This window comes from Mya arenaria, chromosome 4 (assembly GCF_026914265.1).
Source record: "Mya arenaria isolate MELC-2E11 chromosome 4, ASM2691426v1".
In the NCBI taxonomy this organism is placed as follows: domain Eukaryota; kingdom Metazoa; phylum Mollusca; class Bivalvia; order Myida; family Myidae; genus Mya; species Mya arenaria.
This window is the reverse complement of record NC_069125.1, coordinates 17,533,303-17,555,460: the sequence shown is the minus strand read 5'-3', so window position 1 is coordinate 17,555,460 and position 22,158 is coordinate 17,533,303. Positions and strand designations below refer to the sequence as shown.

Below are 22,158 nucleotides of genomic sequence, written 5' to 3'. Positions count from 1 at the left end.
AATGATGTAGTACTAGGGCCGACAGTTAGAGTGTCCTCTCAATCTGTTCTGTTATCCGATTGAGGTAATACTCTTATTGTCGGACCTAGCCAATGTTTTAATAAGTACTTACCTGGTAGGTGTAAGGGGTCGGACGGTGGGACAAAAAAAACGTGTTGAATAGTTGGTGCGCCTGAAATCTTCAATGACCTGCATGATTGCTAGATGATGTGCCTGAAAGCTTCTTCGACCTGTCTGATGGCTAGCTGACATGCCTGAAAGCTTCTTCGACCTGCCTGATGGCTAGCTGACGTGCCTGAAAGCTTCTTCGACTTGCCTAAAGGCTAGTTGACGTGCCTGAAAGCTTCTTAGACTTGCCTGATGGCTAGTTGACGTACCTGAAAGCTTCTTCGACCTGCCTGATGGCTAGTTGACGTACCTGAAAGCTTCTTCGACCTGCCTAATGGCTAGTTGACGTGCCTGAAAGCTTCTTCGACTTGCCTAATGGCTAGTTGACGTGCCTGAAAGCTTCTTCGACTTGCATAAACTGAAATGTACCATACTCTTATAATACATAAAATCACTACCTTCCCACTCAAAACAAATTTCTCACACTATGGATTATAGTAGTATGGAGTCAATTCTGTTGAATACGTGATAAAATACGGGGGTACTTATGTCTGAAGCATATGAGTTACAATTACACAAACTTATGAATGTTCATGTTTACCAAACGAGACGCTTTGCTAACGAAACAATTTCGACAAAATCGACATTGTATATACATTAAAACTGATACCATTAGATTCATCTCAAAACCATTCCTAAATTATTTCCTAACATGCAAACATCTAATAAATGGTGCATAATATGAAATATAAAACGTTTTCCCACCATTAAATTGCAGTTAAAATATTTAATTGTTAATTTCCGTTTATATAGGAATTGCGTTCTTAGAAGCTTGCGATTTGACCTAAGTATGTTTGTGATATAAGGGCCAGTCTTAATCAGACTGGGAGTATAACTGGAATGACATAATATTGGTCTTAAACAATTAATAAAACATCATGGATTTATTAATTTCGATACCATTTATTAGAAGAATATTAATCACATCAATAAGTTCGATCTTGTCACGAAAGTAGGGTAAAAAGGGGACTCTCGCGGCCAACTTTGGCGGTTTCCCGCGTTAGCGGCCATCTTTGGCGATTTCCCGCGTTAACGGCCAGGGGACTCTCGCGGCCATGTTAGACGATTTCCCGCGTTAACGATCATGGGGACTCTCGCGGCCATATTTGACGGTCTCCCGCGTTAGCGGTCATATTTAACCATTGTTTGAAATCCAAGACAAAGGGTCATTGTTTAACTGGGTCTCCATTGATTAACAGTATTCATTTCAATAGAAGGGATATAAACAATAGCATTGTCACACTAACCACATCAGTGTATTGTATGTCAAAGGACAACTCATCCAACGTTTCTAACATAGGGTCATCGACCTAGGATCTATTTAATGGTATTGTTTTCCCTCATCAGACGATGGACTTATCATAACCTCCACCATCTTTATATGTGATCAAACGGATTCTTTTATATGTAAGATCACAGGTCATTGACAAACAAAAGTTCATCAGAACCCAGCCATCGCGTGATCGAAAGTGATTTCAAGAAATTGAATGACTAAAGCCTGACCGTTTAGTGTCAATTCGTACAACAACACCATATCTAATAGCCACCCAATTACTCTCCAACGTACCCATTGTAATAACTTAAAAGTGAAGACAGTTAAATGAGCTGCTGATGGCTCAAAAGACGAGATTGTCGTTATCATATATCTAGTTTATCATTCAGCAGGGTGACTAAAGCTCTTCCACTGTGGTGAGCTATCACAATAAATCACTTATTAAACCATTGTCAAATGCCAGCGCTCGATTCACTGGACTCTGTTTATCATTATGGACACCTCCGTTGAACCTTACAATGACATGAACGTTTTTCAAACAACTTACTAAATGATCTTTTATTTTGACCACCAAAAGTAGGTTTTGAAGATATAACAGTTTTGTCCTCTCTTAGCTTCTTTTGAGTTTCACTATTTTTATTAAATCGGTAAAGGATTCACACAATTTCTTAATCAAATAACCTCATACCTTAAAGGTATGATGTATCGTTTACATTTCATTAAATCAACCCTACAGAAATGTTAAAATGTGTTCGATCTTATTGTAATGAAAACGTGAATGTTTTTTATTATTTATTTTTGTGTATAACTATTTCATTCCATTAATACAATATTTTAAAATTTAACAAAACCAGATTGAGATTTATAAGTTGAGGACATGTCTGACGAGCTATTTTATACCATTCCGGTATGTTGTATCAATAAATAAAATATCAGACAAGATTTTAATATTTATTTTCTTATAAGTACAATACAATGCAAATACAAATAAAGTTGATTATAATTGAATTCAAACAATTTGTCTAACAAAGATCATACATTTTTTTTTTTTTTTTTTATTTATTTTAGGTTTCATTTCAACAGTAGAGCAGTAGATAACATCACATGAAATTAGATGTAATTTGGTATAAAACATAGAAATAATATGTCTTGTATCTTATAATGTCCATAAGCATATGATTTAATTCCATTTTCTAATAAAAAAATTTTGTCATCAAAACTAGATAATCCTACTTTGCTGATTGTTTCCAGATAAATTTTATGGTTATGACTTCTTAATGAATGCATTGTTGAGTGCATTTGAGAATTATTAAATAATACATGTTTATAATCATTAAGAGTCAATGATTTTTTAACAACCGCTTTTGATATCCCTTTTGCTCTTTTCTCGTCTTTATTATAACACTTAAATGCATACATTTTCGATCGCAAACCGCAATATTCACTAATACATTTCTCATTTGTTTCACTTTTCATTTTTCCCACTACTTTTTTGTTTAAGTCACTATATAAAAAATGATCTTTAGGGAAATCTGAAGTGTCAAACAAATGTGAATAGGCCAACATATCTTGGAAAATGTCCGGTGTTGTACATGATACTAAAAATGAATCTGTGTCCGTTAATTCTAGCTCAACGTTGCTACCATACACATTTTTCAAATGATTATAATAAAAATCGTACATGGTATATTTTGACAAATCAAGGATACTCATTCCAACAAAAATTGGTTTATTTAATTTAATTTTTTTGCGACTTAATTCAACACCAACAAGGTCTTCAGAAAAAATCCGGTGCATCTTATAAGTGGGTTTGGATGACACCTTCTGTAGTCGTTTTTCTGTATGAACAAGTTCTACGGACCGATGCTTCCGAAGATTTTCCATGGTTTTTCCTGAAAGTAAACAAAATTTTTGGTAAGTAACTTTTCATCATGTTAATCTTTACTCTGAACTGCTCAATATATGTTTTTATGATGGTATCCGTTGTTATCTTAGATATCTGTGTTTTGGATGAGGGATATGAAAATGGGACCGAAAAATACACTTTTTACTTGCCGGTAGTTAGTTTTGGTCAGTTTTACTTTAGGTTCCTAATTGTACATGAGCACTTGTAAGCGTCTGATTGAAGATGAATGAAATACCAAAAAGTGAAACTACGCCTGACAATTATTGAACAGTTGTTTTTGTAGATAAGTATTAGTGGTATGGAAGTGACAATAAATTTATTGTATAAATTACATACGGGCAGATCATACAAAAATGATAACAATGCAATAATTAACACGAACCCCCCAAAAAAAGAAAAAAAAAAACAACAACAAAAAACAACAACCTTACCGAAGACCGAGTTGTTCATGAGTTTGAAGAAGTTCTTCTCGAAAGCAGTCTTGGCTTGTTGTCGCATTTTGGTGTTGAACTCAACGTAGGGTTTCATGAAAGCCTCTTGTTGGAACTCTAATACTTTATGTATTTTTTTCAATTTTAGACCGAGTTGGAGATACAGTTGCAGGTTGCGATAGTGAAGTACATAATTCTGTTTGTTTTCTAAAGTGGTGAGTAATTTTTCCACCTTTGCTCTGGGTGGAAGTTCCTCACTGTTGTGTAAATGTTTCAACACATGTTGAGCATAAGGAGATAATTTTTCATTGGGTGTGAATTTACGTTCCGGAGCTAATGGGTAGTCGTTATGACTGTCATGTAAATGTTTTGGATATTCTAGATCTACTTCTGGAATATACCCCTTAGATCCATCCTCTGGTATTTTTTCAGGTTCAAAAGTATCAATTTCTTCCTTCTCTAAAAACTTAAAGAAGCCTGTTGGTAGTTGTTGTGACATACTGTAACCATAAAGATTATTGACATAATAATAAGCTAGAAATGAGGTTTCTTTTGTAGGATCATAATCATTCAAATACTCATTGTTTGCTTTTTTGTATCTATTTGATATTTGACTAATACCACCTCGAATACCTTTTTCGATAAATAAAATTTGATCAATGTCTGTCATGAGCTCTAGAGTGACTTCAGTCATTTTCAACATTGCCTGCCAGCTCAATCCCGGACTGGTGTAAAAGTGACAAGGGTCTAAACCATAACACTTCAGTGACATATCACGAAAATTTTCAAAAACATCAGCTAATAACAATATGTCTGTTTTTAAATAGAGATCATGGAAACCTCCTGCTAAGAAAGGGTGTTTATCCTTACGAGTTCATGACTGACTGGGATAAATTTGAAGATGCTGATCTTCCAGCAATAGAGAATTTTTACTCTTCATTGACTGAGGAAAATATATCAAAAGAAGACTATGAACATGCAAAGCAAGTATATCAAACATTTAAACTAAAAAGTCTTGGAGAATACCATGATCTCTATTTAAAAACAGACATATTGTTATTAGCTGATGTTTTTGAAAATTTTCGTGATATGTCACTGAAGTGTTATGGTTTAGACCCTTGTCACTTTTACATCAGTCCGGGATTGAGCTGGCAGGCAATGTTGAAAATGACTGAAGTCACTCTAGAGCTCACGACAGACATTGATCAAATTTTATTTATCGAAAAGGTATTCGAGGTGGTATTAGTCAAATATCAAATAGATACAAAAAAAGCAAACAATGAGTATTTGAATGATTATGATCCTACAAAAGAAACCTCATTTCTAGCTTATTATGATGTCAATAATCTTTATGGTTACAGTATGTCACAACAACTACCAACAGGCTTCTTTAAGTTTTTAGAGAAGGAAGAAATTGATACTTTTGAACCTGAAAAAATACCAGAGGATGGATCTAAGGGGTATATTCCAGAAGTAGATCTAGAATATCCAAAACATTTACATGACAGTCATAACGACTACCCATTAGCTCCGGAACGTAAATTCACACCCAATGAAAAATTATCTCCTTATGCTCAACATGTGTTGAAACATTTACACAACAGTGAGGAACTTCCACCCAGAGCAAAGGTGGAAAAATTACTCACCACTTTAGAAAACAAACAGAATTATGTACTTCACTATCGCAACCTGCAACTGTATCTCCAACTCGGTCTAAAATTGAAAAAAATACATAAAGTATTAGAGTTCCAACAAGAGGCTTTCATGAAACCCTACGTTGAGTTCAACACCAAAATGCGACAACAAGCCAAGACTGCTTTCGAGAAGAACTTCTTCAAACTCATGAACAACTCGGTCTTCGGTAAGGTTGTTGTTTTTTGTTGTTGTTTTTTTTTTTTTTTTTGGGGGGGGGGTTCGTGTTAATTATTGCATTGTTATCATTTTTGTATGATCTGCCCGTATGTAATTTATACAATAAATTTATTGTCACTTCCATACCACTAATACTTATCTACAAAAACAACTGTTCAATAATTGTCAGGCGTAGTTTCACTTTTTGGTATTTCATTCATCTTCAATCAGACGCTTACAAGTGCTCATGTACAATTAGGAACCTAAAGTAAAACTGACCAAAACTAACTACCGGCAAGTAAAAAGTGTATTTTTCGGTCCCATTTTCATATCCCTCATCCAAAACACAGGTATCTAAGATAACGACGGATACCATCATAAAAACATATATTGAGCAGTTCAGAGTAAAGATTAACATGATGAAAAGTTACTTACCAAAAATTTTGTTTACTTTCAGGAAAAACCATGGAAAATCTTCGGAAGCATCGGTCCGTAGAACTTGTTCATACAGAAAAACGACTACAGAAGGTGTCATCCAAACCCACTTATAAGATGCACCGGATTTTTTCTGAAGACCTTGTTGGTGTTGAATTAAGTCGCAAAAAATTAAATTAAATAAACCAATTTTTGTTGGAATGAGTATCCTTGATTTGTCAAAATATACCATGTACGATTTTTGTTATAATCATTTGAAAAATGTGTATGGTAGCAACGTTGAGCTAGAATTAACGGACACAGATTCATTTTTAGTATCATGTACAACACCGGACATTTTCCAAGATATGTTGGCCTATTCACATTTGTTTGACACTTCAGATTTCCCTAAAGATCATTTTTTATATAGTGACTTTATCAAAAAAGTAATGGGAAAAATGAAAAGTGAAACAAATGAGAAATGTATTAGTGAATATTGCGGGTTGCGATCGAAAATGTATGCATTTAAGTGTGATGATATAGACGAGAAAAGAGCAAAAGGGATATCAAAAGCGGTTGTTAAAAAATCATTGACTCTTAATGATTATAAACATGTATTATTTAATAATTCTTAAATGCACTCAACAATGCATTCATTAAGAAGTCATAACCATAAAATTTATCTGGAAACAATCAGCAAAGTAGGATTATCTAGTTTTGATGACAAAAGATTTTTATTAGAAGATGGAATTAAATCATATGCTTATGGACATTATAAGATACAAGACATATAATTTCTATGTTTTATACCAAATTACATCTAATTTCATGTAATTTCATGTGATGTTATCTACTGCTCTACTGTTGAAATGTAACCTAAAATAAATAAAAAAATAAATAAAAATGTATGATCTTTGTTAAACAAATTGTTTGAATTCAATTATAATCAACTTTATTTGTATTTGCATTGTATTGTACTTATAAGAAAATAAATATTAAAATCTTGTCTGATATTTTATTTATTGATACAACATACCGGAATGGTATAAAATAGCTCGTCAGACATGTCCTTAACTTATAAATCTCAATCTGGTCTTGTTAAATTTTAAAATATTGTATTAATGGAATGAAATAGTTATACACAAAAATAAATAATAAAAAACATTCACGTTTTCATTACAATAAGATCGAACACATCTTAACATTTCTGTAGGGTTGATTTAATGAAATGTAAACGATACATCATACCTTTAAGGTATGAGGTTATTTGATTAAGAAATTGTGTGAATCCTTTACCGATTTAATAAAAATAGTGAAACTCAAAAGAAGCTAAGAGAGGACAAAACTGTTATAACTGTTAACCTACTTTTGGTGGTCAAAATAAAAGATTATTTAGTAAGTTGTTTGAAAAACTTTCATGTCATTGTAAGGTTCAACGGAGGTGTCCATAATGATAAACAGAGTCCAGTGAATCGAGCGCTGGCATTTGACAATGGTTTAATAAGTGATTTATTGTGATAGCTCACCACAGTGGAAGAGCTTTAGTCACCCTGAATGATAAACTAGATATATGATAACGACAATCTCGTCTTTTGAGCCATCAGCAGCTCATTTAACTGTCTTCACTTTTAAGTTATTACAATGGGTACGTTGGAGAGTAATTGGGTGGCTATTAGATATGGTGTTGTTGTACGAATTGACACTAAACGGTCAGGCTTTAGTCATTCAATTTCTTGAAATCACTTTCGATCACGCGATGGCTGGGTTCTGATGAACTTTTGTTTGTCAATGACCTGTGATCTTACATATAAAAGAATCCGTTTGATCACATATAAAGATGGTGGAGGTTATGATAAGTCCATCGTCTGATGAGGGAAAACAATACCATTAAATAGATCCTAGGTCGATGACCCTATGTTAGAAACGTTGGATGAGTTGTCCTTTGACATACAATACACTGATGTGGTTAGTGTGACAATTCTATTGTTTATATCCCTTCTATTGAAATGAATACTGTTAATCAATGGAGACCCAGTTAAACAATGACCCTTTGTCTTGGATTTCAAACAATGGTTAAATATGGCCGCTAACGCGGGAGACCGTCAAATATGGCCGCGAGAGTCCCCATGGCCGTTAACGCGGGAAATCGTCAAACATGGCCGCGAGAGTCCCCTGGCCGTTAACGCGGGAAATCGCCAAAGATGGCCGCTAACGCGGGAAACCGCCAAAGATGGCCGCGAGAGTCCCATTTTTACCCTACTCACGAGTATGTATCCAGAAGTATAACTCTCTTTGTTGGTGTTAATGAATGTGTAAAGCATGAACCCTGAAAAAATGATTTTCTCGCTTTTTGCAAATGTGCGCTCAGCAAAGTGAAATGTCAAGTTCGGCATATTCGTTTCCGAATTGTAAAAGAAAATGCAGGAAAAGCACTGCAGTTCATCATAACCTAGTTCTAAGCTTCCCAAACTCTAATATGCTAAACCACGGACGCCTTGGCGTGACAAATATTCATTTATTGTTTATATGACTCGCTCTTATAAAACAGTACACACTTAACAAAAGTATTAGTAACTGCAGTGTTGTAAGATCCAACCTCATAGCTGATTGACGTGCTAGCAAGCTTCCTGATTAACAAGAATATAGTTTCTCTGCCCGATACCATCTGTCTGAATGATCTAGGGTGTGTTTTATATCTTAAATTTACCAAAACTTCCTGGATCTCTGCTCCTGTTAAAACATATACAATTATCAAATCAACAGACAGTTTTTGCAATTATATTAAAAGGATTTTGTCTCCTAGCTTCCTCTTGCTTCTTCTTTTATTGCTCATGACTTTATCGTATTTGTTTCAATACAGTCCAGGTTTATAATCGACAAATCAAGGATGTTTTTGGTTTGTTTTGTTCTTTTGCTTCATAGAATAATGTTCAAATATCGACTTTACACCAAGGAATTAAAACCGTTAAACAACAAACCTTATGTTTACTCCGCCGCAAAGGATTTCTCAGTTTTGAAAATGGGACTTAAAATAGTGTCTTGAACTTCTTGAAGCGGGAGTAAAACACATTCTCTTCGCATCTCTTATATGAAGTGCCATGGTTGTTGATACTGTACGTGCAGTTAAGTTGTAATCATTTTATCGAAGTGCACACAATTATTTTCTCGTATAAAATAACATTATCAGCAATTGTCCTCAGAGACAGTCAAGGGGAATAAATCAACAAACACAATTACACTCATCGATAAAGCTTTCATATAATGAAACAGTGAAAAGATGCCAGTCTCTGATGGGAAAAAGTAAACAAATTATCCCGAAAAGGGCCAATACCGATCGTCGATATCTGGCAATACAACAAATCTGAAAAAGTCAGGCTTTTCTAACTTAATCTTTGAAATTCGCATGAATTGATACTTGACGACTGGAAGCTGAGGTTAGTTGTGAGTCCTGTCGTCGAGATTGTCATGACCGACATCTTCATCAGTTGGATTACTCATGACCGATAACTCGAGCAAAAATTCCGCGAGCGCCAACCATTCAAACAACTCATGGGTCCGTAAATTAAACATTCCGATGGTACGCGGTGCACGCTCGATACCGTAGTGAGTGCGTGGGGCTATTCGGAGTGAAGTAGCCAAATATTCGAAAAGAGCTGAGGAAGTTATTCCTCGGCTATTTTGCGCGTATTTATCGCGTATGGGGCAAACATGAATCGAATATAAAAAATTTGGCGCCATCGTGCTTATCGAATTAAGCCATTTATCTTCATAAAGATTGATATAATACTGATATGTTTTATATGCACACTTCAGAACAATTGCAATACAAATTATGAAAGCAGGCTTGTAGACAATCGTAGCCAGGTTTACCCTGTCAAACCTATTTAGACTCATAATATCATTTAAGAATACTTCCTTCATTTAGTTACAGTCATTGTTTCTCATCTGTACATACACTTGAGCATTTTCGACACAATAAAGAAACATCTGCTAATGGAGTTTATTCAGACACATTGTAGAGACAAAGATAATTCATGATTAGTATTTGAAACTTTTAATAAAATATTTTCTCACATGCAAGGATAAAAAATGGTTCATATTCAGAAACATCAAACTTTTTTCAATAGTAAAGGGCTTGGTTCACGAAAGGGCGAAAATGGCCACGTCTTGGTGTTGTTTAACTTTTTCTTATTTTGAAAGAACAACCAATAGCATTTACAACATGAAATTTGGGATTTGGTTTCTTGGAAATCTTTAAACTTTTGTTTGCAATTTAACATATGTGTTCGTCTTAATTCTGGGTAAACTATCACAGCTTATAAAAATAGAAAAACAACAACATACGTTGAATTGCTATCAAAGTATGTCCAATGCCTCTATATTAAAAATAAGCCAAAATATCACAGCATAATGCTGCTTGTTGATCCTTTCATAACGTGATGGTTTCCCGAACAAAAGTTCCTAAGTACGACCACAATAAGACGTCCACTCTCAACTTGACGTGCAGATCATGGCAAGTTAACTTGTAGCACATTTCTTTTAAGAATCACATTTTAGAACGTTAACTTGAACAGTAGTTGTCCATGCGTAGCGTCCAAATGAAAGTGTAAACTAATCAATTGCAGCACGTAACAGACTCATAACTGATGCAAATATAGCAATAATAACCATCACGTGTACCACAACGCGTTAACTTTATGTTTGGCACCATATTTAGTTTTCAGAAAAATGTAATGAAACTCAATAAAATGTTATTTAGTCTATACTAAAAAGGCCGTGACAGAAATCATCTGTGTTTTGTAATGCCTTTGTTCATTAACCAAGGACTCGTAAACTCGTTGTTTGATTTATCACATTTTTTTCCATTTGTCATAAGGTTAGTCTTTTATACTTTTGCAGAGGTGTCTGTGCATTATTTCATTATATATATTAAATCTGTGTTGGTTAAAACTGTAACGGTAGAAATGTTTAAATGGAAAATATCTTGAGTTTTTTATTCGTCATTTAGAAATAAAATGCTCGTTAAGCAATGATATTACAAAATGTTATAATTTTATAAGTCATTGATACCCATATTACTGATGAAGAATTTCAGTTAATAAGAATACCGTAATTGATAATAACGAACTCGGAACGAACAAGGTTTCTTCTTGTAATGTGAAAAACATTTAATGGGAATGCTACCTGTCTGATAAGTCATAACAGACATTTCCAACCAGCAAGTACAGAAAATATAAACTTCCATATGAAGACATAACGTCCCCATGGGTAAACTAAATCGATGAACATAAAATGAACATAAATAAACTAGTCTACTTGTCATTGAGTCGATATTGTAAGGCTTTAACCTAAATGGTTAACCATTGATATCAGTGACAAAATAATGTACTTCAAAAAAGGTTAATTGTCCTAAAGGTCAATCGTACATACGCACCTTTTGAAGGGCATGCCCAATCTGCGCTCTTTTCTTGAAACTTATTCAACGTCACATTATTTAATTTCCTGAAATATCAAGCGCTTTATCGCTGATTTTCTACATTGTTAAGTTGATTCTGTTCAGGAGCTTAGGGAATATTGGATACATTTACATAGTGATCCTTACCAATACAATAGCACTTTAGGCGATTGGGGCAATGACATTGTCGCACTCTTCATTGACATTACCAGTATGACTCAACACAACAGTTTCATTATTGTAATTCGATTTTCAGATATATCGCTCCCAAGAATGTATTCCACAATCCCATTTAAGTACGTCTGTTTTTCGAAATCCGGGTATTATGATAGCTGTGTTGTCGGCGTCATCTTCGTCGTGCAATAACCATAACCTTCTTAACAACTCTAAAACCGTTCAGGAGATTCAGATGAAACTTGATAAACCTATTGCCAGATATTATACTTACATGTAGCAAAGCCTCTAACTATGACCTTTAACTTAAAGTTATTTTTTTTCACTGGATAAAGCGATCAAACGTTGGCTTTCGTTCCTAGCTTGCCGGGACGTTAAGAATAATTACGTTAAACGGTTAGATCAAGTGTATTATTTAAATCATCTAAACTTAAAAAAAACAAATATCTGAACATGTTTTTAAAAAAATAGATTGAGACTAGTAAACTATTTTTAATGATATATAACTTAAAAAAAACTGTGAATAACATTAATAGCTGCGATATCCATAAAACTTTATTTCGCTCAGAGGAACATATACTGTAACCATAGCGCCAATTGCCTACCATTGTTTCTCAGATGCGACATGTTTTGAACATCTATTTACTCAGTTAATAATTTTCTTAAATTAAGGTTTTCACTAATACGACGGAAAAAAGTTTGTATAAAACACGTTCAGAAAAAAAACAGTCTTTTTTTTGATCATGTTTGTATTCTACTCCCCTTGTTGTGTATCGCTCCTCTATTGCAGACTTTTATTATTTCTAGTGTTGAAAATGTTTGCCTTCCGACAAATTTTAGGTAACTCAAAACAATATGCTTGTTTTCGCCATATAACATTTATCACGTAATAGACAAATACAGAAAGCAAAACAATTTTTCAAATTTGTATAAGTCTGATCAACGGATCAATACATATCTTCTTGGCACGTATCTATTCCCAGTTATGCTTTTCGTTTCTCGGATAATTTTCTTCCGTTATATCACTATAAGACTTGTGTCAAAGGATCAAGTGTACCTAGTTTGTGTCCAAAATGTATTTCACTCAACATTTTAAATGCTGTTTTCACCTTTGGGCATCATTCACAAAGCAAACTACATTCAAGCTTTGGCTCCTTATACCCTTGTCCAAAACCTTTATAAAAATCAGCATGGTCAGCAAAATTTGTACAAGACAAATATGGTAATGTAAGTCGTGAATAGTCGTAAACTAAAGTAATTGCCAATTGAATCGTCATAATGAGGACAGCCTTATGACATAACGACGACCAGGGTGTGATCGACCATCAATGACTTCTCTTTTGTGTTCATACTACTGATGTTTTTTTCTTGTTCTTCTTCTCGAGAAGGATATCGTTTCGGAACATACCCAATTACTTCTTCACACTTGTTGTCAACGCATAGGACACTGATGAATGATCATCCTTCAGTCCTTTGATGTTGCTTTAAAAGTAATAATTTAACATTACAATTCAAGTCTTAGGGTCTTACTTCAATAAAATATCATTATATATAGATAAGTCCAGAAATTTAAAAACAACAACAACAAACCATTGCCCTTAACAATGTCAAAACAATCCAAAATAATTGAAGAATACATGGCAAGAAAGGTACAAAAATACAAATTCTATGATAGTTCTTCCTTTACATCTGAAATAATCAGACGACATGAGCAGCTCAACACTGATCATGCAAATTACGAAACATTGAAGAGGTTTGAAATTTGTTGGTTACATACCTAGTTTAATTTTAAAAATGGTGCAAGTAATAAAAACACGTGAACTATAAAAATACAGTTTCTTTTAATACCCAATATTAAAATACAACATTTAACCATATTGACAGACTGAAACACTGAACAATACTCAAATAAATGGAAATAAATACATTAATGTTTACAAACTGTTTTCAGCGAACAATATAAACACAATAATCAAATTTTAATGCTAAACATTATTTTATTTGAAAATATACAATTTAAATAAAAAAAAATGAAGTCAACGATGATGCCTTAATATATACTGCAGCCGTCACAACAATATCGATATTCTGTTTCTTTGTATAATTTTAACTTGCATAAAAATACTTTATCCGAAATGCTCGATAAAGAAAGGAAAAATATACTTGAAGCTGAGTATAAATAATATTTGTTTATATGGACGAAGGGCATATCTTGGCATTATTCTGTTTAAACAATATATTTGAACAAAGCCACTAATGCTTCAGGGTTACTCGAATCTAGTGAAATTTACGGGTTTTGTAAGACTGTTGTAAGTCCTTCCATAAATGAAGAGAGTTACTTGTCTTCCAAATATTTTTAAAAAGAAAAAGCTTATCATCTTTCTGAATAAACATAATTTATTGTCTCAACAGAGTATGAAAAGCATTTCTTACAAACCGAGTAAAGCCTGTTGTAATTGTATTAAACCTAAGTCTTAAATTGTTAGAATAGCAATCTCCTTTCCATAGTTCAAACACGAGCGTTTCTTTCTTACATTTATCGTAATATTTTATTTGCTTTCCCTATCAGAGCTCATGTATTATGTGACCTAAACCAGTCCTGAAATACACAATTTTAATTCAGATAAAGTTGCAATGTAGAATTGATTATCTAGATCATTTCCGACTAAAGTGGAAATGTTCGTTAAAAATTAAGTTGATTATGAGAGGAATTAAAAAAAAATTCGAAGGAAAATATGTTTTTATTAAAACCATGGTGTCATCGGCATCTTTATACAAGATCTAAAACTATCGTTGCTTAAAAATTAAAAGAAAAAAGAAAAACAATGGCAATTCCAGCGTTCGAAGCAACGTCTATAATTCTCAATTTGATTATTTTCGATATTTATCCCTGAGGATATCGGGCGATATTACGCATCATCTCGCTGTGCTTGTGTTCTACTGTTGACGTTAAAGCGTGATTAAAGCCCATGCCTATATAATGACGTACTTTTGCATTAAAACTAAGCAATGACACCCTAATGCATGCATTTATTATTTATACCCACAGGTTCTGGTATAGTTTCCATAAACAATATACTTTTTCGGGCTGCACTGACTTCAATATTATTTCTGTTTTTCTTCGCTTCTGCTAGAAGACCAAGCAATACAGAAGAATTGAAGATTGCACATCAATTAATTTTGATGTGTATGCACGTTTTACATAAAGAAGAGAGTCTGCTAGAATGTTTGTCTTGTAATGTTTATCCTGACATTGTTATATCACATTGATATATCACAGTGATTGCTAAGTAAGGCTGATGAGACCGCCACTGGTGCGTTTATCTATACCTCAATTTGTTCGTATATTTCCTGGAATAGTTTAACGTTGTAATTGATTTTTTTTTTAAAATTGAATAATGTTCATTGATAATCTTTTAAACAATAATATTTATTTAATTCATGATATACAATGACGGTAATAAAATAACGGGCATGAAATCATATTGATGATACAAACATTAAGTGATAAAGCCAAATAAAATGTGGAATGTTAATAAACGAATGCATGGTCAGGTATATGTTCAACACAATTGAGCATAAGAAACTGTTTTTATTCAATTCTAGTCAATATTTATTATGATAGATTCAATAATTTCCTTTTACAGGAAAACCTACCAAGTAAACAATACCAGCACTAGTCCCTTTTCGATTTTAACAATCATGGATATATTTACTTAGTCATTAATTCTTCCATGTTGGAAGAGCGTAGTTTAAAGAAATATTCATAGGAGCATGTAAAACAGAGATAAGTAGCCTGAATGTATAATTTAACAAGAGGTGCTGATTGTTTTTATTACATATTTTTTTTTAAAGAAAAATCTCAAAAGTTATGTTTCATAACTGCTGAGCTAAAAAAAACTATAATCGCATGTCCAAAGGCATTTAAGCTAAGATAGAAACACTGTATCGAAGTGGTAAATAAATAAACAAATTTAACCTTTGAAGTAAATTACTTTGAATGACAAAAAAGAGAAACTAACATATAGTCAAGTCGACAAACAATAAATTCAACCAATATAAATATCCATTTATATTTTTGTCATTGCCAATTTTTCGTCCTCTTCCTGAATAATCATTGAGGTCAATGTCGCAGCTGTATTGACGTGGTGAAGAATTTCAATGACCTCTGATTCTTGACTTCCTTCCCGTGATATGCATGGAGATTGTCGGATGCAGTTCGGGTTAAAACTTGGTCTTCTTGACTCATTTCGATTTCCTTTGCACATATCCCTATTTAAACTTTCCTGCTTTAAACCCAAGATGATTTTCAATTCAACCCTCTGAAGTTTACAGCGAAACACATAAACTAGTGGATTTATTGCGCAACTCGACAGGGCAAGTAACACTGACAACGTCTTAACGACGGGGTCAATACGATCTTGATCGTCTAAAAGGCATTCTAGAATAATAATGATAAAGTACAACAACCAACATAAAATAAATGTGAATAACACCATAAAACTAGTCACTGCGGCCTTTCTCTCATCGCGTCTCCAGAGAACTGACCCGGTTTTGCTGCTGCAAATAAGCCTGTGCATCAAAATTTGCGCAGAGCTGTTGCGACGACCCCCTCTTAGTGATAACTCGGAGTAATCATTAAGTCCAGATGATATTGTACTGTTCCGCCGCACCTTTTCGCTGCTTACTTTCGCCGCTTTAAAAATAGAACAATATGCCCACATGATTATGCATGAAGGCAGAATAAAACACACTGTTACAAGGAAAATGCTGTAAGATCGATCTCTATGATGTTTACTATATGCAACTGTCATACATGAAATTTTGTATCGCTGGAATTCATAGCTGTTCCATCCTAAAAGTGGTGGTAGTGAACACAAGATGGCTGAAAACCAAACTGAAGCTATCATTACGGACGCCCGTTTGCTTGTCATCGTCATTGAGTAATGTAATGGTTTTGCAACAGCCAAATAACGATCTATGGCAATTAGGAGCAATGTAAATGTACTTGCAGTAAAAATCAGGTTCATTCCAAATCCAGAAGCGTGGCACCAAAATGAACCGAACCACCACTCTTGAGAAATAAGCGATGTAACCACAAAAGGCATTATGGCAACAGTCTGAAGAATGTTGCAAACTGATAGATTTACTATAAACCTATTAGAAATCGTCAAAAGCACTGGCCGCTTGAAGAATATCACAAACACAGTAATATTTCCAACAAAACTCACTACGAATATGGCGAATAAAACGACTGTCATTATAACGACGTTCGACATACCAAGCCGTCCATCTTTGAAAATATCCCTATCTTCATGTACAGGACTGGACAAGTTCCTCGTGCTTTCATTCTGTTGCATTGCTTTTCTCAACAATAACTATGTGTTACATCAAACACTCAATGTTTCAAAGTCAAAGTCAAAATAATTTACTTTTAACTACGCTGCATGTAGATCGCGTAGTTATTTGAATTTAGCATGAAAACCCCTAGGACTTTTCTCTTTAAAATTTAATGGAGTTATTTAACAATACGATTAACTTGGAATCAATATTAAGTAAGTAATACTAATTACACGTTAAAACACTTCCGCTTAGTTTGTAACTATTCTTGTAAAAAACAATTCAGGAACATGTTTTACCTCGGCGGTCGAAATCACATCACGAGCAAGTGAGTACATTTTTAAGAAACCTTATGCGAATCCTTCACCTTAAAACATTGAAACCAACTGAAATCGGGGAATGACGCCATGGGTAAAAAAAAATACGGTCAACACAGTGTAAGTAAAAGATGACAAACTATACAACAATTATGCAAACTGTTGGAAATATCTAGTTAAAATGTTTCGTGATATGAAATAAACAAATATGATGGTTAATGTGTAAAGTCTAAAATACCCCAATTCAATCTAACACCTCAATTCAGTATGTAGATGAAATATTGTTCTTTGCTTTGAACTAAATTGTAGAAAATGAGAACGTTGATGAAGCTTTGTTATTCCTTTGTTTACAAAATGTTTATTAGTCATAAAATAAGTAATAGAAAGGTTGCTCCTATAAAGTCGGTGCTGATTAATACTATAAAGATCAATATATAATAAGAAGGTCCGAACGGTTTCATTACAATGCGTCGAATAAAAGGATTACAATTGACTTTAAGGATATTTTTACTGCTTAAAAAATGCGAAAGTTTTACTTAGAAAGTCTGAACTCAAATGCTCTTAAAAATAAAATATATTATTTATAAACGTTGGGATTGCCGCTTGAGGAAATTTATGGTTTTTAATACATTTATAGGTATCCAACCTTATAGCTGTCTCAACAAAAAAGACCCTAAACCTTATTTCAATTGTTCCTGTTACGTGTTTTATCATTTGTATATTTACAATGTACAGCTCATTAGCAGCATGTGTGTACATTGGTCATATTTGTAGTTTAATTTTGCAAAAGGTGCAAATAAGAAACACGTGAATTATGAAAACATCGTGAAATAATTATGGCCACACCAACGTTTCAGAACACTTAATGCTTGTTTAATGCGGTTTGCTTATGGTATTTTACACAAAATGGACAAATTGAATAGCATATTTTTATAAGGATATTTTTAAGAGATACCTTTAAGAGTTATTTAGAAATAACAAAAAGAAACCATTACAATAGATTAATATGATATTTATTAATTTTACGAACTACTTCTGCTAATGCCCTAGTATATATCGAAGGGTTCGTATTTCGTCAAAACAGCGAAGCAGAAGTTCTCTTTGGGTTGAAACAAATCTAGAAGTAGAACAATAACTTTGGTGTTCTGTACTTTCACCAACAGCATTTGCTACCATCGATTTTATATCAATAAAAGCTGAGATTGTAAAGATGGCTCATTAAACTCTGTCAGGAAATCCGCACGGACCTTTTAGACGTCAATCATCACACTTTTACCATCTTTAATATATAAATGAAGCAAAAGTAAGCAGTCATATTTTACTTTGATATAATCCAGAAAAAGTAGTCCCTGGAAATAATTTAATTTCAACCGACAGATTATTGGAGGGTAGAGCAGGTTCTTAAGCCATGTAATTCAATCTCATTTAAAGTCTGAAAGTGACTGCAATAATTCATTTATAACAGAAATAAGAACTGTCACTTTCAATGTTGTCTAACGCCGACTCTTTGGGTGTTCTTTTTTCAAGATTCAAACGTTTTCAATGATTATATTACAATCAAAGGAAACTGATAATAGAAATGAAATGTCACCCTTCAATACTTGCTTACTAGCGACACTAGTGAATATTATACATCGTACCAAAGTCAATACACAAAGTTTATTTCTTTGAGACTAGAGCCATCAAATGTGTGCATCTATATATTTAATGAATGATGGAAATTAAAAACAAATAAAGCTCTAATCTTGGTTAATCTGTGCATTTCTCGTAAAGCGAATGCTCTAGTATTATGTGTCTCGAGTTGACTGACAGTCTTTATTGTATTCAAGTACCCCGAATTATCCACATTTCATGAATTTAAAAACTACCATGTATCAGAAAGGTGTGACAGAGAAAAAGCCTAACAGCAAATTAAGACTCACGTTGGAATATATGAGATGGTGCCGCCGTGACGCCCTCTGAAATAAGACTTTAAACATTCAAGTGTGTCTTAATATCCTTCATGTGCTTGATACCTGCAAGTGTGACACACTTAAATCATCACTACACACAATTTCATTAAGTGTGTTTGTTAACTGGTTTCCGTTGTAATGTGATATTATATTTGAATCATTATTTTCCTGGAATAAACCAGCTGCAGTCCGTGTCACTGATTATACTAAATACTTATCTTACGAGACCACCGAGATAAATGACCTCAATACCACATTTCTAAAATAAGACTACAGAGTCGATGACTCAATACCCACGTTGCACATGCCACGTGGTTTAAGAGTCATATGCAAACAGCAAACAAAATTAATCAAAAACTCGACTTCAAAATCCTGCGAATGAATGATTCCAGCTGCAGCAGCACTGCTAATACCATTTATTCATACAACCACTCTACACGGATTTGAAACTACTATTATTTAACCTAAACGTACATTGGTGTCTTCATTTACGCCAATTGTCTGGAAATGTATTTGACTATATTTCACTGACATTAGGGAGAGAAGGAATCAATCATTTATCAAAAGCATGAACTAGCAAAAGGTATATTCATTTGATTAAATTATATTTTATCATAAATGTCAAATGAGTTATATTAACTCATTAAAATTAAAAACAATGTATAAAAAATAAACAACCTATATTGATCCTCTTTAAGAACACTTAGGTAAACTGCCTAGATGTTGAAACTTCTTACATTATTTAAAAGGTGCTCGTGTCATTGTTTTTTCCTCTCACCAGCTGAAGCATTCTAGACATATTAATAATTACGCAAGATATACCGTCAATGAACTAGTAGGGACATCCTTGGAGTTCATTATCTTGCCGTAAATTAAGGTCATCAAAAGTGTCCATTTGCTTCCAATGTTAGCAAAAATTGAAATATTCAATATTCATTCAGAACTTGAAGAGTATTGCATTATACGGCATATATTTGTAATATTCAACTGGTCAATGTTTTGACAAACAGTCGATTCAGTTACATATACTTAAGTTTGGTTAATATATAAAGATTTATATAGACATGTAATAATACTACAATGTATTCTAAGTGCAACAATAACTTTCCTCCATTAAGATTCCTCCGACGTTTGCCTCGTTAATAGAAAAACCAATATGTGTTAAATATCTGTTTAATACAAAACGCAGCTTTATAACACTTGTCACGATGTGGTTTGATTGTAACAGAATTGAAAGGTAATCATAAAAAAGCGGAAACAGTTTAAATCGACGGAAATATTTTTTTCAAATAATAATTAAAGATATCGTCACCATATCATACAATAACAGTCTCTTTTATCGAGTTAACGTGATTTTACTCGTGAAATGAGATCATCAGGGAGATAAAACTTTATATCGGGAAAGGATCACATTGGATTTAGATGGCTATATATGAGTGCATTTTAAAATGTTTCGGAAGTTTTGAATTGTTCCTTTTATTCCCAAGTGGTACAAAAAAGAAGCAGACAACATTATTAAAGCACTGCGTGTTTTCTTTAAGATTCCGGACGGGGTAAAAATAAACAGTTGATCAGATATATGCCTGCTCTTAACTTGCTTCTCAAAACTAGAGGAAGAATTTTGCAAGTTACTATGGATGCTGATAGATTTTCTTGAAACTCTAAATTAGACACACACTCCGAGTCCCTTTTGTAATGATTCATCGACCGTGAATTTTTAATGCAAACTATATGTTTTTAACGACTTTTGATATATTGTGTTGCTTTCAATGATTATACATGTCTTTATAACTTTATAACACATATGGATATGTAATTACATCTTATATATGTTATGATTAGCCCAAAGTGTACAATGTAGCATTTTATTGATGTTATTGATTAAGCAAACATTTCGAAGGCAACGCGGTCATTTTAAAATTTGTATTTTTAGTTTTCTTTAAAACTTCTAGCTGCCCCCAAACTGTAATTTCAATCAGTACCTAGTGTGAGACGACACTTCTACCGATCACGCTGGTAATTGATCGACAGTTGTCCGTAAATGACTTAAATATTTCAATACTCACCCGTAAACAATAATTATGCTGCTGTCGGACTTAAGTTTTTTTTACTACATAATGATTTTATTTTACAAACCAATGGGTTTTATTTCTATCAAATAAGTTCTTAACATTAATAAATAGCTTTATATAAATGTTAAACTTAATTCCAAATATGAATACAACTTTTATAACAGGATTTTTCATCAATTTACGAGGCGGCAATTAACCATTCGCACTAATTATTTTCCAGGAAAAACGAAAACAAACAGCCGGCATGAGTTTTTTAAAAAAGAAAAAAGCATGAGCTTTCCCATAAAATTGATAATGCAGAAGGATACGTCAAATAGAGCTCCTCAGTAAGCACTTTAATTTAAGTTACAGGAATTGCTTCTGCGCTAATTGTTTTGAGTTATCAGAGTTTTTTAGTTCTCATGTGCTTTGTGTCGATAATGGAACTAATTTAAATGGAAATATCATTCACAAAGGGAAATTCAGTTCAAACTATTTAACTAAGTCTATTTTGTTTACACTATGGTAAACGACATTTTAAATTTCTGCTATAAATTGACAACGTAAGGATTGATTCATATTTAACGAGGATTCATAATTGGTTAACGAACGTAAAGTAGGAATAAATCCTTTCCTGACTGAGATAGCAGAGTAGATTTAATGTGAAACGTAAATCGTATAATCGAGCTATGTTTAACGATATACTAATTCGTTTTTACGAGATCCGTTAGTCGTTTTAACAAGTTACTTAGTAGTTAAACGTGTTTTTAAGTCGTTTTAATGAGTTACTAAGAAGTTTAGACGAAATATCTAAGTCGTTTTAACG

General features: G+C 33.3%; 3 protein-coding genes across 3 annotated transcripts; 1 reads left to right on the top strand and 2 right to left on the bottom strand.

The window, feature by feature from the left end:
* Positions 1 to 446: 446 nt before the first annotated feature.
* Positions 447 to 4,472, bottom strand: LOC128230668 (uncharacterized). The gene is made up of 3 exons (XM_052943112.1): positions 3,779 to 4,472; positions 2,947 to 3,333; positions 447 to 526 (listed from the first exon to the last, which is right to left on the bottom strand). Exons 1-3 carry the CDS (start codon positions 4,470 to 4,472, stop codon positions 447 to 449), a joined length of 1,161 nt encoding a protein of 386 aa, XP_052799072.1.
* A 182-nt stretch (positions 4,473 to 4,654) lies between these two features.
* LOC128230667 (uncharacterized) lies at positions 4,655 to 6,244 on the top strand. Its single transcript, XM_052943111.1, has 2 exons — positions 4,655 to 5,639; positions 6,087 to 6,244. Exons 1-2 carry the CDS (start codon positions 4,655 to 4,657, stop codon positions 6,242 to 6,244), a joined length of 1,143 nt encoding a protein of 380 aa, XP_052799071.1.
* A 9,475-nt stretch (positions 6,245 to 15,719) lies between these two features.
* On the bottom strand, positions 15,720 to 17,032 carry LOC128230666 (G-protein coupled receptor 161-like). Its single transcript, XM_052943110.1, has one exon. The coding sequence runs from the start codon at positions 17,030 to 17,032 to the stop codon at positions 15,743 to 15,745; it is 1,290 nt and encodes a 429-aa protein (XP_052799070.1). The 3' UTR covers positions 15,720 to 15,742.
* Between the last annotated feature and the right edge of the window lie 5,126 nt (positions 17,033 to 22,158).